This window comes from Terrapene carolina, unplaced genomic scaffold (assembly GCF_002925995.2).
Source record: "Terrapene carolina triunguis isolate 2854851 unplaced genomic scaffold, T_m_triunguis-2.0 Scaffold67, whole genome shotgun sequence".
Classification (NCBI taxonomy): domain Eukaryota; kingdom Metazoa; phylum Chordata; order Testudines; family Emydidae; genus Terrapene; species Terrapene triunguis.
In genome coordinates this window covers 36,419,276-36,435,463 of record NW_020664418.1, presented here as the reverse complement: position 1 = coordinate 36,435,463, position 16,188 = coordinate 36,419,276, and the positions used below count along the sequence as shown (strand labels likewise).

Here is a 16,188-nt window from a genome sequence, read left to right as displayed (position 1 = left end):
GAAGTCGACGGGGAGCCTGCCTGCCGCATGTGGACCGCGTCTGAACCGCGGTAAGGTCGAAGTAAGGTATGTCGAATTCAGCTACGTTATTCACGTAGCTGAATTTGCGTACCTTACTTCGATTTGGGGGGTAAGTGTGGACCAGCCCTTAGAAGACCACCTCTGAAAGTCAAGAGCCATTAAAGGGAATGTTATGACTGTGCAATGTCCAGCATAATGCCCCCCCTGCAATTCTGACAGGGGTCTTGGAGAGCTACTTTAATACAAATAATGATCAATAATTTGTTGTGTGTTATACAAAGCATTTCTGGACGAGGTGGCTGTACTAAAGTTTTTAAGCCATTAGAACAAATTGAAATACTTTGATGTATTCTGATTTTCTCAAGACTAAACTGAATGTATTTGCCTATAGAGAGATGCAAATAATATAACTTTTGTTGAGAAAACAAATATCAGCACAGAATACTCAGTAGCATTTGCAGATGGGAAGAGGCAAGTTTTATATTTAGTTATTGAAAATATGTTGTGTTTTAATGGTGGTGTATAAGTTGAAGCCTCATGTTATCCATTTTCAGGATAAAGTGTCACATTATATATGAATTCTTATGAAACAGATTCCTGCTTTGACCCATTCCAGCCTAAACCAGCAGTCATAGCAAGTATAGTGGTTTAAGTGATCCTTGCAAGCAGTTAATTCAGTACAAATCCTGGAATAAGACTTACTCAGTATTGTGGAAGCAGAGAACTCTGTTATTCTCCGACAGTATTGTTCATGAAAAGGGCCCTTGAGAGATCATCTGAAAGATATTAGGACCTGAGTATGCTAATCATGTGCAAGGGTGACCCCTGTTGGTAGAATTTAAAACCAGATGTGGACAAATCTCAATTACCACCCCTATCTGGTAAACCAGTCTATTGGCTTTTTTGTAGCTTCTGATATTATATCTATGTAATTAAGAAATATTAAAAAAGAATATCAAAACAACACAGATCAAAACACTAATCCTCTCTCTCTCTCTCTCTCTCTGTATATATATACATGTATGTGTGTATATGTATATATGTAATGTGTGTGCATAGATACATACACATATGTTGCCCAAGCTATTTATATAATTTGTGCTAATGTGTATGTGTAGTGTGTGCATTTGAAAACTGTCCTGAGCATCCAGTTTTTATCTAAAGTAGACAGACTGGGTTGTGTTGTAGAAACAGGGACTGCTTTAGGTAGGGTACTTTTGTTCAAACTATTCCGTGGGAACTACTTAGTGAAAACTGACCCTGCTTTTCCTTCCACCCTCTGAGCAGTATTAAGGAAACAGGATATCATTCAAAGAGGGAGTTTACCAGGGAGGAAAGTGCTTACACAGGAAGTACCATCCCTACGTTCCTGTGTGAATTTTGTGTCTACTGCCAGAAGAAAGTCAGGGGCATTGTGGGAACAAACTATTAGTCAAAATGTCTCTGTCATGAATCAGCTATTTTTTGTCATTCCCTTTAAATGAGACCTCACTAGATCCCAGTCAATCCAATTAAAATTTTCATGCAAAATATTACATTTATTGCAACATGTTGGGGCTTGAATTGTTAAAAGTTTCCTAATACCAGGTAGTCCATTAGGAAAGAGTGGCATGACCCATTTTGTTTTTATCAGGATGGATTACTACTGATTAGCCTAAAAAAAAGAGTAAGAGTAACAGCAAAATGAGGTCCTTTTGCTAGGAAAGGCTGATGAGACAGGATGTTCTGTCTTCCTGTGTGAAGGTGTGAGAATGTTTGCATGGTTGGAAATGTTCTTGTGTTGAGAAAACATCTTGCGTAGTTGAAGAGCATTGTGTAAACTTTAATCTGGAGTTTATTTGAAAAAGAAAAATAATCCTGAAAATGAGGTTTGTCAAGGGTAAAATCAGCCCCATTTCACCTCTTCAGCGTCAGCTCTCGGATAGTAATATTTCCTAAATATTCCTGAAGTGGATTCTCAGAAAAGCATAGAGATGCTTCTAGTCTAATTTGTTCCACAGTTTTTTCCACATGCCAGTTAGGAACTTTTCAATACTGGGAAAAATTGCCTCTAAATTGCTCACCTCAAGGCAACCTTTTCCTCAGGAAAAGAATCAAACCATGATAGCTGTGCTGCTACTAACACCACAGAGAGAGAGAGAGAGAGAGATATTTTGGAAATTACTTAAATAATGTAAGAATCTGGAGATCTCCGCAAGCATACGAATAAAGAATTAAAGGCTGACCCTGCAGTTCTTCCTCTGGCAAAAGTGCCACTGAAATCAGAGGGAATTTGGCCTAAGTAATGACTGTTGCATAGGACCTTAAGGCAAGTGTAGGCTGGGGGGCCTCATTTAGTGATAGCCCAAGCCTTTAATACATTTAGTTCCAGTACTGATGTATTAGCATAATACATACAGCTTGAATATAATTTCTCAACCTATTATTTTTATTTTTGTCAAGTCTATTAATCTTTATTTTCCTCTAGAATGAACATTTTAGTTGAAGGTAAGACAGTCAAGGGATGCAACGAACATTTGGATAAATGCATATGGAAAATAAGTTCTAGTTCTCTTGTACCTGAAATTCTGCACATTTACAACAGGTGAATTCAGACTCCAGAGATCTCCAAACAATTTAATTGGCCCTGTCCCCTATGTCAGAAGAAATCTTGCCCCAGAATAATTTAATAGCTCCTGACCCCTCCCTTAGAAGAAATCTTGCCCCAGAATAAAGTTCAGAGGCAACAGATTGAAACAGTGAGACCAGATGATGGCACATGAATGTATCTCCCTTCCCTTATTGTTCGTGATCAGCAGCACTTATGGCTTTGCACAGTGGGCTCCTCTTTAGCCTTGGCTCTTTTGTGGTATCTGTGGCTGGTAGATTTGTCTCCTCACTTCCAGCTGTCCCTCTCCTCTGGATGGAGGTTTTTTAAATGGTTAGTGAAGCATTTGATGAGGGAATGAATCAACTCAGTGGCCACAAATCTGTGCTTTAATATATTTACACAGTTGCCTGGCAGAATCTCTGGTCTTTCATGCTGCATTTAACAGCATAAGAAATACTGATAACTTTGATTCAGAAAAAAAATGGAATCCGAAATGGACTTTCTACTCCAGTTTAAAGACTACTGCAATCAATGGGAGCAGGAGCAGATCATTTAAGAGCAAGGGACCTAATCCAAAGCCCATTGGATCAGGCCCAAGACTTGTTGGAATATCCCCTGAAGCTATTTTCTACAGCATTACAGTGACTGTTGTGGGACAGATGACCTCTCCATGGGTGTCTCAGCCTCAGACCAGTGGTATCCTACCTCCTGCGATTTTCATGCATTCTTGTTCTTAGCCCTCCCCATCAGAGTTCTTTAAACAAAAAGTCATTCCCAGCTGCCCTACGGCTACACATCCCAGAGAAAAGGGTGAGGCTGATTTAATTAGACTGATTTTGCAAGATTAACTGACAAATGAAGAGCTCTCTGTAAGCTCCAAAACTTTTCTCTTGCCAACAGAAATTGGTCCAATAAAAGATATAACCTCACCACTTTGTCTCTCTAAATTATCCTTAGCCATCCAAATCTGGTCCTAGGCAGGTGTCCATTTCCACCTACTTTGCCTACAACCTTTGTTTAGGGTAGCAAGGGGAACACACCTCACTCCTTAAGCATTTAGCCTGGGGCACTCGGGTTTCCCAGCCAGTGTGCCTGGCAACAGCTTTCCTTTTACTGCTCACCTCCTCTACCAATTTCCCTGCAGAAAAGTTTAGCTCCCTGCCGGTGCGGATAGGGGGCCCCAGGTAGCTCATGCCCCCCTTAAGGTGAAGACTCTACTTTGCAAGCGACAGAGGAAGTCCAAGCCACCCGTTCCCTCTGTTCATCTCCAGGCCTGTCTGAACCTCACTGGAAGGTAGCAGAGAGGCTGCAGCTGCAACCCGTAGGGGTCAGTCTGATGTTAGCAGGGAATGTGCACCGCTCCCCTACTCCCCGTTTAAGGGATTTCCTTCCAGCCGCCTGACAGGTCCGGCCACGTGCGCGCAGAATGCTCGGCTCGCGCCCCCTCCAGGCCCCGGCAGGCCAGGCGGGGATGCTCGCCGGCGGGAGCTCGGCTCGGCTCCTTGCATCTGGGGAGCCGCACGGCGGGTCCAGGAGGAGACGGCGTCACCGGGGTGGGCGGAGCCAGCGGCTCAGCGGCAGTAAACAGCGGGGGCAGCGCCAGAGGCCGGGAGATGGGCTATAAATAGGGAAGCGGGGGGAGCCCGGCTGGAGTGGAGAAGCACCCGGGCACTCAGGAGCAGCTTTCACCTTAGCGCCCGCCAGCTGTCCCTGTTCCGGCGAGGCAGCGCTCCTGCTGCAGAGCCCCGCGTCTCCGAGGGGGGGACTGCCCGGTCCTTAGAGCAGCGAAGGGAGCCCTGCCTAGCCGCTGTGGCTCAGTAGCACCCGGGGCTAGGTAAGAGGCTCGGAGCACGTTGTTCCTTGGGCGGCTCTGCCCCGCGGCGGCCCGGCTGGAGCGGGTCTGTCGCTGGGTTCTGTCCGGGGCCGTGGCTGGGTTTTGCTGGGGGACGTCGCTGTGTCTGCGCCGGAGCTTTGCCCCCTGCAGACGCCGGAGCCCACGTGTCTGCGGGGCGGGGAGCGTTCACCCAGCGCCGCTTTACTCCTCCACAGGTGGCTGCAGAGGCGCCCGCCCCGCCGGGGGGGCCGGAGCGCGGGGGCCGGTGGGAATAAAATGCGTTGAATGAAGTGTCTCTGTGTGTGTGTGTCTCTGGGGCTTGGAGCGTCCATCGCCACGTGCGGGGCTATCCCAGCCTGTCACCTTCGCCTGGGTGAGCCTCCGTCCCGGGCAGCAGGTGCGGCGCCTGCTGCTACTCCGGGCTCAGGCCGGCAAAGCCCCGCCGCGAGCCGGGCAGGGCTCACGGACCGGATGGAACCGCGGCTCTCCGTGGGCGCACGAGTCCGAGAGCGACCAAGGAGCCTCCGGGGGCGTCTCGCCAGTGCTGCGGCGTCCTCCTCCCAGGGGCTTTCCTCCCGCCCCTGCCCCCCTCGGGAACCGGAGCCCCCAGCCCCCTGCGAGAGGGGTGGAGCGGCGAACTCCAGCGCCACAGGTGCGTATCCTCCGGGCTTGGAGCCGGGCTGCGGGCAGAGCGCGGCGGGCTGCACTGAACCGGCGTGTGCGCCTGTGTGTTGCAGGGCCGTGTCCCGAGCGTGCCCCGCACCTGACTCCCTGGCGTCCCGGGCACGACAGCAGCCGCTCGGTGGTCATCGGCCGGGGGGAGGCCCTGAGGCTAGAGAGCTCCGCGACTTTCCACTCGCTGCGCATTCAGGACGGAGGTAAGGAGACAGCAGGGGCTTGGCGCCCGCCTTCCCCTGAGCCTGGCCAGCCGCTCAGAGCCCTGTCTGGGGAGAGAGCTGCAGCCGGGCATGGCCAGAGCCTGGGAAGGGAGCAGGCTCCCCCAGGGAACCGCAGGGGTCTGATCCCTTCAAGGAGGGGGGTGGGTCACTGGACACTAAACCTGGGCGCCCCCCGGCTCAGAGACTTACCCGAGGTCTCCCGTAGTCTGGATGGGGGTGGCGGGGGGGTCAGAGCAATGTCCTGGCGTGTGGGGGAGATTTGCACTGGTCCCGTCCGCTTGCAGCCCCCACGATCCTGTGTGCCGCGCCGGGCCTGCCGGTGGCCGAAGGGGGCTTGCGCCCTGCTAGCCGGGCTGCCATGTGCCCAGGAAAGCCGGGCAAGAGTCGCTGGCGTCACGTGCGAGTCTCCCCACTTCCCTTCCAGGGGCGCTGGTGTTTGCAGATCAGCAGCAGCCCATCGCCTTAAGGGCCCGCTACATCCTCATTCAGGATGGCGGGGCGCTGCACATTGGCTCCCAGCGGTGCCCCTACCACTCCCGGGCCACCATCTCGCTGTACGGGAAGGCCACGGAGGAGCCGGAGGTGGAGAACTACGGAAAGAAATTCCTGGGAGTGGACAGAGGGGGGACCCTGGAATTACACGGGAGGAAGCCTCGCTCCTGGACGCTGCTGGACCAAACCTTGTACGCGGGCGGGCTCCCCTATGGATCCTACCAGTCCGAGAAGCGCTGGAGCAGCCGAGGCCTCAACATCCGGATCATTGATGCGGACACAGCCCGGGTGGTGGCCGCTGGTCGCTTTGACACGCACCTGCTGGCCGATGAGAGCAGGAGGCTGCGGGAGTTTCTAGCCACCCAAGCTCCGGGCAAGGTGGTGGCAGCCGCAGTAGGAGACTCAGCAGCGAAGAGTTTGACTCTGGAGACCCGACTCCTCCTCAAGGAGCTTCTTCATAGCAAACACATCCTGCATCTGGGGTACAGGTGAGACCGGAGCGGGGTGTTCGCGTGGGGATTTGCTTCATGCACGAGCCCAAAAGCTTCAGTCCTCGCCCTCTGGGCAAAGAATATTTGATCTGCTGTAGCCTAATCCACGTGCCCACCTAGTCCAGCATGGGATCACAACCCAAGCTAACCGCAAACTAGCCCCAGGCTTGCTGATTCTGCGGGCGGTCAGCACTAGTGTGTGACCGCCAAAGAGAGGGGGACACCGGGCTAGAACTAACTTTTCCGGTGCCCGGATTAGGCATTTCTACAAGGACATGAACATGGTGTCTGTCAGCACTAGAGAGAGTGTGTGTGTGTTCCAGGGCTGAGCTTTTATTATTGGACATGTGGCAGGAAGGCGTTGGAAACCTGTAGTACCACCATGGACAGCTCCTGGGCCTCTTTCCTAACAGCTGACAGCTGTCAGCTCCAGATTGTAATACTCCCTATCATCTAAGAGGGTTTTTGAATTCAACATTACTTTTAACAAGCATGATCGCCAAACTATGTATAAACTCATACCCACGTGTACTAATAAGATCAAAGCAAGCAAACTTCGGTAAATAGGAAAAATTCATATTTTTCAAGCCACTGGTGTATAAAATAAATGAAACAGTCATTAAGGGAGCTGTATGGGAGACTATTCTAGAATCCAGGCTTGCTTTATTTTAAGAATACTTTCTGTAACGGACTCTATGTACAAAGGCTCTTTCAAGGTTGTAGGGTACAGGGTGTATTTCTATCAATATGATCAGACTCTTCTTGATCTTACTCAGGCAGCCCTGGGCTCTGGTTGGGATCCTTGGAGGTGGTCGGTTTTCAACAACAGAAGATAGAAAACCGTATCAAGGGAATGGAACAACTGGGATAGCAATAGCAGGAAGAGATTTTCAAACCTATGAAGGAATCAATTTTAGAGTCACTGCTTTCAGTGGATGGGTAAAAGGTGTAGTGTGCTCTTTTCTTTTCTTTTCTTTTTTTCTTCTGCCATTAAAATCTGAACTAATTTAGACTAATATTATAGAACTTGGTCAGATGCATGGGGATCACAGACAAACAGTGTCATGAAATAATAATTGGGCATAGCCTTTATGCCGCATAAAAGGATACGAGACCTTGAATTATTTCATTAAAATTGATTGAGTAGATACTCTGTGCAATTATCCAAAATGCACTGGTACACAGCAGTAAAGAATAACTGACTGTTTTTTTCCCCCCTAGGGATTCCTCATAATGGATTTAGAGTGGAAGTGTCCAAAGGCATAATTCTTAACTTAGTGGATGAGGTTACAAGTTGGCTACCTGGTGATAGGATAGTCATTGCTAGCACTGACTATTCCATGCATCAAGCTGAAGAATTTAATCTCCTTCCTTGCCCTGAATGTAAAAGTAATCAAGTGAAGATTGATGGTATGAAATATATTCTTAAGCTATTTCTGTGCAAAAAAATATTTGTCACTTTTTTAACTCCTCTTTAGCTGAAGTTTGCAAAATTGGGGCCCAGTTCTGCAAATACTTAGGCACGTAAGTTTACACAAAAGAATGTTGTCCATTGAAGGCAATGAGACCACTCGCCTGTGTTTGCTGGCTGGTTGCTCAATGATTTCAACAGAAGTGCTTAGCACTTGCAGGATCAGACCCTTCACAGTTGTGAAACACATAGAAATTCATTATAAGTAAAATGACTGACTGAATCTTGTTAGAAAATTGTGTAGGTGTTTAGAACTGTGGTGTTTGTGTAGGTGTTTAGAACTGAAGATAGTAAACTTAGCTAAATTTAAATATATAACTCCCCTCCCTGCCCCCCACAGGCAGCCCACTTTATCTTCATATCGGGGAAGTTGTAGATGGCATAGATACGAGGGCAGAAGTTGGTCTCCTGACTAGAAATATACTTATTCAAGGAGAAATGGAGGAGTCTTGTTATGGACAAAATCAATGCCAGTTTTTCTCCTATGACACATTTGGAGGACAGATTAAAGTAAGTGGCTTTTTTCCTCTCTCTCAATTTCAGATATTTATTTACTATCCAACTTTATACATGAGTAATGTAAAATGACAGTTACATATTTTCCCCTGGTACAGCAAGTATGTATTTGTGTGTAATGAGAGAATACTAAAAGGTTATTGAGCTATTTGCAAAACTTGATCCACAATTAAATTACACCCTCTTGCTCACCTCTAATATAAGGTGTAATATACACTTCTATCCTCCTCTGGGTTAGTTTGGTTTTTGTAAGCCATAGCCCTGAGTAGGGGTCATTGGGAAGTTACACTACCCAAGAAGGAGACTTTACTCCCTCCAGAGGCACAGTTTGCTTTATTCACTATGATGGAGCACTGCTTCCCTCAGTGCCTCAACCCTGCTTCACAGGCCCATGTGGTGGTGGGGTAGGTCCTGACCCCACGTTCACATCCCTTTTCATTTTCAGTGTACTAATCTCTGTAGGATAGCAGGAGCAAGTATTCCCTATGTTTTCCAGAGCACAAGGTCTACTCTTGTGAGTGGCCCCTGGGCAGCTGTTCAAGGAAGCAAGGATCACGCTAGAGCTTTACCGCTGTGCAGCCATGCAGATCCCAATCACAATCTGGGCTCCCCCCCAAAAATAACCGGATGGACCCTCAGCTAATGTAAATCAGAGTACCCTCAGTGAGGTCAGGTGGTGAAATCAATGGCACTATGCAGAGGATCTAGCCCAATAGCATTTGATTGAGATGAGGCTACTAGGAAATATAGACTTTTGGTGGCACCGTAAAGATGTTAGATATGACTTTTTGCTAGCTGGCAGTAGTATTTTTTTTTCTATAGCTATTACATAAGTGTGTATATTGCCAGGAATAAATGCTATAAATGGTTCAATACTGTTCATTTTGGACAGCACTACCCATTTGGTATTTGGGAAGTTGAGACATATGTAGAAAGATGCAACCTTTGGGCCCAATCCTATACTGAAGTCAATGGGAGCAGATTAGCACTTTGCAGGATCAAGCACTTGGTTACTTGATGCTTGTTTGACAATTGTCTGTTTTTTGCTGTCACACTCTTGTACTGCAAATTCTTTCCTTAGGTCTGTATTTGTCTCAATAGATCCAAAGGAATTTTACCTCCGTTCACATGGCAGGAGTGGAATTAAAAAACATGGGGCAGCAAATACTGGGCAGCTATCCCGTTCATTTTCACTTATCTGGAGATGTGGATGAGAAAGGAGGCTATGAATCCCCTACTTACCTTGATAATCTGGCCATACACCACTGTTTCTCTAGGTGTGTTGCCATACATGGAACACATGGCCTTCTGGTAAGATATATTTTACTGACAAACTACTTCCTTTATTTTGCTGAATGTTAAAAAATATGTAATATGTCCTGCCACACTTTAACACAATGCAATTAAGTATTTTGAGGCATGACTTTTTTTCTAGTGCATCTGTTGGATTGATACCTTGAGACAGTTAAATTTTAGAATTGACATTCTAATGGCTCTACTTCTTGAAAGAAATTTCAAGTTCTGTATATTATGTTTATAATTAAGCATGATGAGATAGTGAAATCTTTGTGGTGATCTGAGCAATCTGTGATAGTGACACTTTCACTGAACTGTCGTCTTTATCAAACACATGGTGAAGTTACCGACCTTGGAATTTGCAACAGAGATACAATCGAGCTATAGTTGAAGCCAGGAACAATGTTAGACTAATCCAAAAATATTTGTAAAACCAAGGTGAAAGAAATGTGAGCAAGAAGGGCCAAAATGCCCACTGCGAAGCCAACAGAACTTGGGAATTTGGCTTTAGGTCAAACTCTATGGCAGAGGTCATTGTGGAAAGGGGCTTACCAGAAAATGTGTGTCCAACCAAGAAAGTGCCAACATTTGTTCAGGAAACTTCTCCACTGCATCTCCATGTTTTCCTTACCCCCATGAAATGGCATGGTGTGCTGAAGTGAGGCCCCACTGGCAGAGAAGTACTTGGACATGTTACCCATGTTTAGTCATAATCCTCCCCCACCCTGATCTATCCATGATCCCTATGCACTCTTCATGAAACGTTATTCTTGCCCCTATACATAAAGCTGCTGCCAGCTAGAACACATGTACATATTAATACTGCTTTTGCAGTATGTGCCCATTTGGTACTGTACTTGTAAGTGTGTAAGGGGCTGAAAGCCCCTTCTATGGGCCTGAGGATCTGTTTGCATTGGCCAGATCTCCTCCAAAAAGGGTTGATTGTCAGTTCCTCATATCTTATGTGTTTGTGTTGGCAGAACCTCCAAAAGTTGATGGAATAAGTAGTGTCTTCCCTTTCCTTCCTCACAAATAAAATCATTTATTTATATTAGACCTTTTGAATCAGGTGAACAATTAGAGAATAAGTTAATGTTGACCTAACTGGAATAACTTGTGCTCTTGAGACTTGTCAAAAGTGTAGTCAGTAGGGAGCTGTCTGACTGAGATTCCACATCTGTCAACTAAATTAGAAACCCAAATGCAAAATCTAGCCCTGCAGGGGATAGCATATGGGTTTTCAAAGGCTCTGAGTCCACAAATCAATGAGTAGATAAATGTACTAGCTGAATCTGTGAAGGAAATCATTTTGTTCCAGTGCAGTAATTAAAATAAACCTGTAGCTAGTCCTCTCAGACCAATCTGAGATTTCAGATGTGAACAAATATCTCAGTGCATGAACAACTGAGCAATATGTTAAAATATATATTATATGCATGTTAATTTGGCCTTATTTTGTGATGCTTCAGAGTTTGGAGAAGAGAAACTTTGATACAGGGTTTTCCCCCAGTTTTATGCTACTGTGAATGAACAAACTGGAGCACTTAGTAAAATATAAGGTGGGATGCAGCATTTTGTGGCACAATTGTGTACCTGTCAACGAGATGAAAGGCACTTCAGATATCAGCTCTTTTGTGACATGGCACAGTCCTGGCACACAGTCAGCAGCCTCGCAGCACAGTTTAGGTTACTTATCGCAGCTGAAAAGCGGGTAGTGACATGCCTGCTACTTCACTGACATGCACAACACATGCCACCGAACACTGTAGTCATTACTGTATAAAGTTGCAGAGCATGAAGGTCACTTATATTGTATTGCTGAGCTATATATAATTCAGTGTTTGGAAGCATCCTAATTATCTCATATTGGAAATACTACTGGAGCACAAGGCTGCTGAGTGGACAGAGTTTCATTCCTAAGCATACAACAGTCTGCTACTCCCAATATCACAGTGTGATAGGTAGTATGGTACTACTTTTCCAAACCTTTGGTTTCTATCTGTAATATATGTTAATGAATACACCAGGATAATCAGGCCAAAATTATGATTGCAGGACTATTTCTTTGGACCCTGATTTTTTTTTTTTCAGTGCAAATATAAATGATCTTTAAACAGTGTTATTCCCAATTAGGTGTATGGTCAGTGTAGTTTCAGATATGAAAGTTACTAGGGAGCTCCTGTCTTGTTCTGGCTTAAAAAAAAACCCAACCCCCCCCCACCACCTGAATTAAAAGCTAAATCTTGCTTCAGGCACAGGGCCAGCTTTTGGCTCATCATTCACCACATATCTAAAATCCAAGTTTGCAACCCTCAGCCAGATCCATGAGAATCAAAGGATGCAACTGAAATTCTGTCTTTCTGGCATGGAGAGATTTATTGTTAATCATTATTTTCTTCCAAAGAGGAGTATTTGGTCTTATGTGTTTATTCCTTAGCTCACTGCTGATTGAAAGCATCCTCAGCACTGCTCCTGCCCATCACACTAAAGGACATATTTAGATAGAACATTACCATTCTTAGGAGGCTGGCAAAGACATGTGGCATTGTTAGCTCAGAAATGGGTTTAGCTGTCTGTTAGCAAGGCTGAACTGACTAGCACACTCCTCAGTGCCACTGCTTCTAGAATGCTCAGGCTTGTTGCAACTGACTCTCTCAGTCTCAGCATATGTTCCTGAATTCTGAGTGGGAATATTGTCAGTGGGCTTTCAAAAACTGCAGTCGGGTGTGTGGTTGTGTGTGTGTGGTTGTGTGTGTGGTTGTGTTGTTTTTGCCTGTATATTAAGTGCTCTCTAGACATCTCATTGAGACACATACAAAAGCTGCTGATTCCAATTTAAAGAGTTGATTATCAGGGGAAAAGGAATGCCAGTGGGAATTGGCAACTGTGTCACTTGCAATTATATAAGTCTGTGCCATACAATTCTCAGACTACTTTCCAGATTCATATCCTGTAAGTATACTTGTATACAGTAGATAAACACTGAATACAAGTACACTTCCAATAATAATCATCCTTTTCCCCCAGATTCATATACTGTATCTGGTTTAACTATCCCTCTGTACCTAGAGGAAACCACGTAGGTTCATATTATTTAGTCTTGCTCCTTATACATGCAGAATTCCCACTGACATCAATTTGAGTAATGTCCATGTAAAGACTGCAAGTAAATGTGCTGATATCATTTAAGATATAGAGTTAGCTTAAAAGTTTCATTGAAACCTGTCAAATATGATTTGGCAAAAAATACTTAGTATTTTAACTGGTCTGATTTAGTATTTTCAGTTATGAAGACAAATTTTAGAAATCCTCACTGTAATGCTGTACATCAAAGCAGGCTTATGCTAAGTCCGCTTGGTCTTAGTATGTTTTAATGAAATATTTTTGTGCACGTGTCCAGTTAATCTTAAGAATGCAGACATGATGGATTGCAACCTCTGCAAATCATTAGGAGAATTAATAACCAGAGAATGTAGATGAAACATCTTATTGAATTTAGTAGTGCAAATTTTTCTGCATTAAAACACTTACTGAATCTCTTCACACCCTCACCCCCTCCCCAGCCCACTTGGGAAATATCTCAAAGAAATCTAGAGTAACACACTCATGCTGATAAATACCACAATACTGTATCTGTATCAAATATTCTCACATAGAATCCAGTACAGTTTCAAACCTAGAATTGCAGCATTTGTTATTAATTATGCATGCGATCCTACTCAAATTAAAGTTAATGGGAGTTTTGCTGTTGACTGCAATGTTAGGAAGATCAGGCCCTGAATTTAGTAAGGGCCAAATTAGTTCACCCTTACTTAGGGTGACCAAATGTCCCGTTTTTTTTAAAGGGACAGTCCCATTTTTTGGGGACTTTTTCTTATATAGGTACCTATTTACCACCCCCCATCCTGTTTTTTCATTTCTTTCTTTTTTTTTTTAATTATTTTTTCCACAGTTGCTATCTGGGCACCCTACCGTTACTGAGTATATCTTACTCTGGATTTAGTTCCAGGATGACTCACAGATGAAAGTACCATTTAGTGTGAGTGAGGGTGGCAAAATTGGTCTTAAAGGGTTTTGAAGTTTATCAATAACAAACATCTTTGTTTGTAGTTAACATGTAACCCATGTTTTGTATAATTGGTTCAGGTGAAAGATACTATTGGCTATGATACTTTGGGTCACTGTTTTTTCCTTGAAGATGGGCTGGAGCAACGCAATACATTTTACCACAATTTGGGCCTCCTTACCAAGCCTGGAACAATCTTGCCTTCAGACCGCAATGAAGCCACGTGCCTCGCAATGCGTAGCAATGTCTATGGGAATTATGTACCTATACCAAGCACCGACTGCATGTAAGCCCTCAACGAGTATAATAAGTCTTCACTTTTATATAGCATCTTGCATCTGGTCTTGAAAGTACTAAATTATGATACTGAGGTGAAACTAAGGTGTTTACAGAGTGGGGTTTGTTTTCCCAAGTTTGACACATGCTACTATTGGGGTTGTGATAAATTTTAGCTTCTACGGTATTTTTCTATTTTTTAAATAAATATTAGCTACTAGGTAAAGTGTCTTAAGGTGGAGACTCATGGAGGTCTCTGCTAATAGAGACCTGAATCTCAGTCAATTAATTATTTATTGAATTCCATTCTTGTCACTGTTTCTAGTGAGAGAGAAACACAATATAATATTTTGCTCATCTCTGAATCCTTTTTAATTGGGATAATGAAGGTTCCATGAAATCTGTCTGATAAATGGGGCTCATTTCAGCCTGGCATAAGCAGACATAAATCCCATTCACTTTAAAGTGAGATTTTTCCCTTTCTTTGCACCATGGATGAATTTGGATCATAGCTTCTAGAGTAAATTAGTCATTAGCACATGAGTACATTAGGGGATCAAATGTAAAGATTAGCATAAATTATAATTAGCCATGTTTTGTTGCACTTTGCTCAGAGGGAAAAAAAACTCCTTATTATTGGTGGCTGGAGTACACATCCAAACTGAAGAAATGGTCCATTGTAATATGGGTACTAATATGATCCCATTGACTCAACTAGGGTTGCTGATGAGCATAGTTTAGCCCAGGACCCGTGTATTTTCCGGGATAAAATTTAGGGGCCACATCCTGATAATTTTTATTCACCCAAGTAATCCCATTTGACTTCATTGGGATTACTCCTGTGAGTATGCTAAGGTTGCTTTTGTGGCTAGCACAGGTATATTGCAGGTATTTGAGCCATTCCTGCAAACCATCCAATCCAATAGGATACTCATGTTGATTTAGGACTGTTCCCATGAGCATGGAAACCCTACAAATGTAATAGGATGGTTAAAAAATAAATGTTTGTTAGAATTTTCTGATTAAAAATTATCAAATTAGCTCCTATGAGTAAATAGTTATATTAATTTTTTTCCTTACATGTGGTGTATATTGTCCATCAAATTTATTTTTCTTAAACAAAAAGGGAAGTCTGCTTTAATAAACCGTAATGTTTGCATAAATATAACTAACTTTTGTCTGTGCCACCATAAATCTTCCTGCTTGATAGTGTCCTTAATTTGAGCAAAGGAATTAGTATCGCTCTTTAATCCCATTAATAATCTGTTTGCAATTTGCAGAGGATGCTTAATCTGGTGTCCTTCTGAATGGATCATAAAGCTGTAGGGAGTTAGACCTTCCTCCCTCACTCCAAGTTCTAAAGAGGAACAGAAGTTCAGTTTTTAGACATTTTCCATAGCTATTTAATTCTGTCCCTAGCAAATTCTTGAAAAAATGACCTCGGGTTTCCTTAACTTGATTTTAACAGAGCACAGATTTTGTGTGAATAGCCTCATATAACTTAATGCTTTCAGTATGTAGGTCCATAAATGAACATGTCTGACATCATTGCTTTTATTTTTCATGAAGAGTATGTATGGAGTTTTAAAATCAATGGGAGTGTTGTGGCTAAAATCCAATGCGATGCTATAAAAGCTTAGCCCTTCCTGTTTTGTTACTCCTTAAGATCATTTTGTGTTTTTATTTTCAGGGCTGTCAGCACATTCTGGATTGCTAACCCAAACAACAATTTGATAGAGAATGCAGCAGCTGGTGCTCAGGTAATATCATTTAACCAGCAAGGGCCATATATCACCTTCAATCCACATGCATGCACCACTTATTGATGCCATTGGTGTGAAAGGCATCACATTTTTAATGTTGAATCTGGGTGCCTATTGCTGCATAAGGCCAAAGGCAATTAGGTAATTATTGGCCTGGTACAATACCACTGCTAGTGAACTCGAAAGTTCTATTTGTGTCCAGAGATCATCCATGTGCACAGAACTGATATGTGATACCACAGTTTCCCCTTATGTAAAGCAGGAAATAAGTGTGTGGGTTTCTGTTGGCAAATGTTGACTCTGTAATGGTGACCACTGTATTTAATAATAATGTTTAATATTAAACTGGAACCCCAGCTATACATGCAAATCATATGTATGAATGATGGCATGTTCCCTAAGCCAAAATTCCATCTACCCTTCTCCTTCATACCCCCAATATATGTGCATGCAAAGTCCACAGGTATGTGCCC

At 43.9% G+C, this 16,188-nt stretch overlaps 2 protein-coding genes across 5 annotated transcripts in view; both read left to right on the top strand.

Moving 5' to 3' along the window:
* The window catches only part of CEMIP (cell migration inducing hyaluronidase 1), a 150,362-nt gene that overhangs the window by 977 nt on the left and 133,197 nt on the right, over nucleotides 1-16,188 (top strand). The window lies entirely within an intron of this gene.
* Nucleotides 1-16,188, top strand: part of LOC112102567 (cell surface hyaluronidase-like) — a 74,689-nt gene that overhangs the window by 5,306 nt on the left and 53,195 nt on the right. For 2 of the 3 annotated variants that reach the window (XM_024193929.2, XM_024193928.2), the window contains exons 4-11: nucleotides 5,183-5,323; nucleotides 5,769-6,324; nucleotides 7,104-7,273; nucleotides 7,549-7,737; nucleotides 8,139-8,308; nucleotides 9,416-9,625; nucleotides 13,757-13,962; nucleotides 15,643-15,712. In XM_024193929.2, coding sequence (XP_024049697.1) covers nucleotides 5,183-5,323; nucleotides 5,769-6,324; nucleotides 7,104-7,273; nucleotides 7,549-7,737; nucleotides 8,139-8,308; nucleotides 9,416-9,625; nucleotides 13,757-13,962; nucleotides 15,643-15,712 — 1,712 coding nt within the window. The remainder of the gene's footprint in view (nucleotides 1-5,182; nucleotides 5,324-5,768; nucleotides 6,325-7,103; nucleotides 7,274-7,548; nucleotides 7,738-8,138; nucleotides 8,309-9,415; nucleotides 9,626-13,756; nucleotides 13,963-15,642; nucleotides 15,713-16,188) is intronic. The other variant, XM_029910718.1, reaches the window with a different exon arrangement.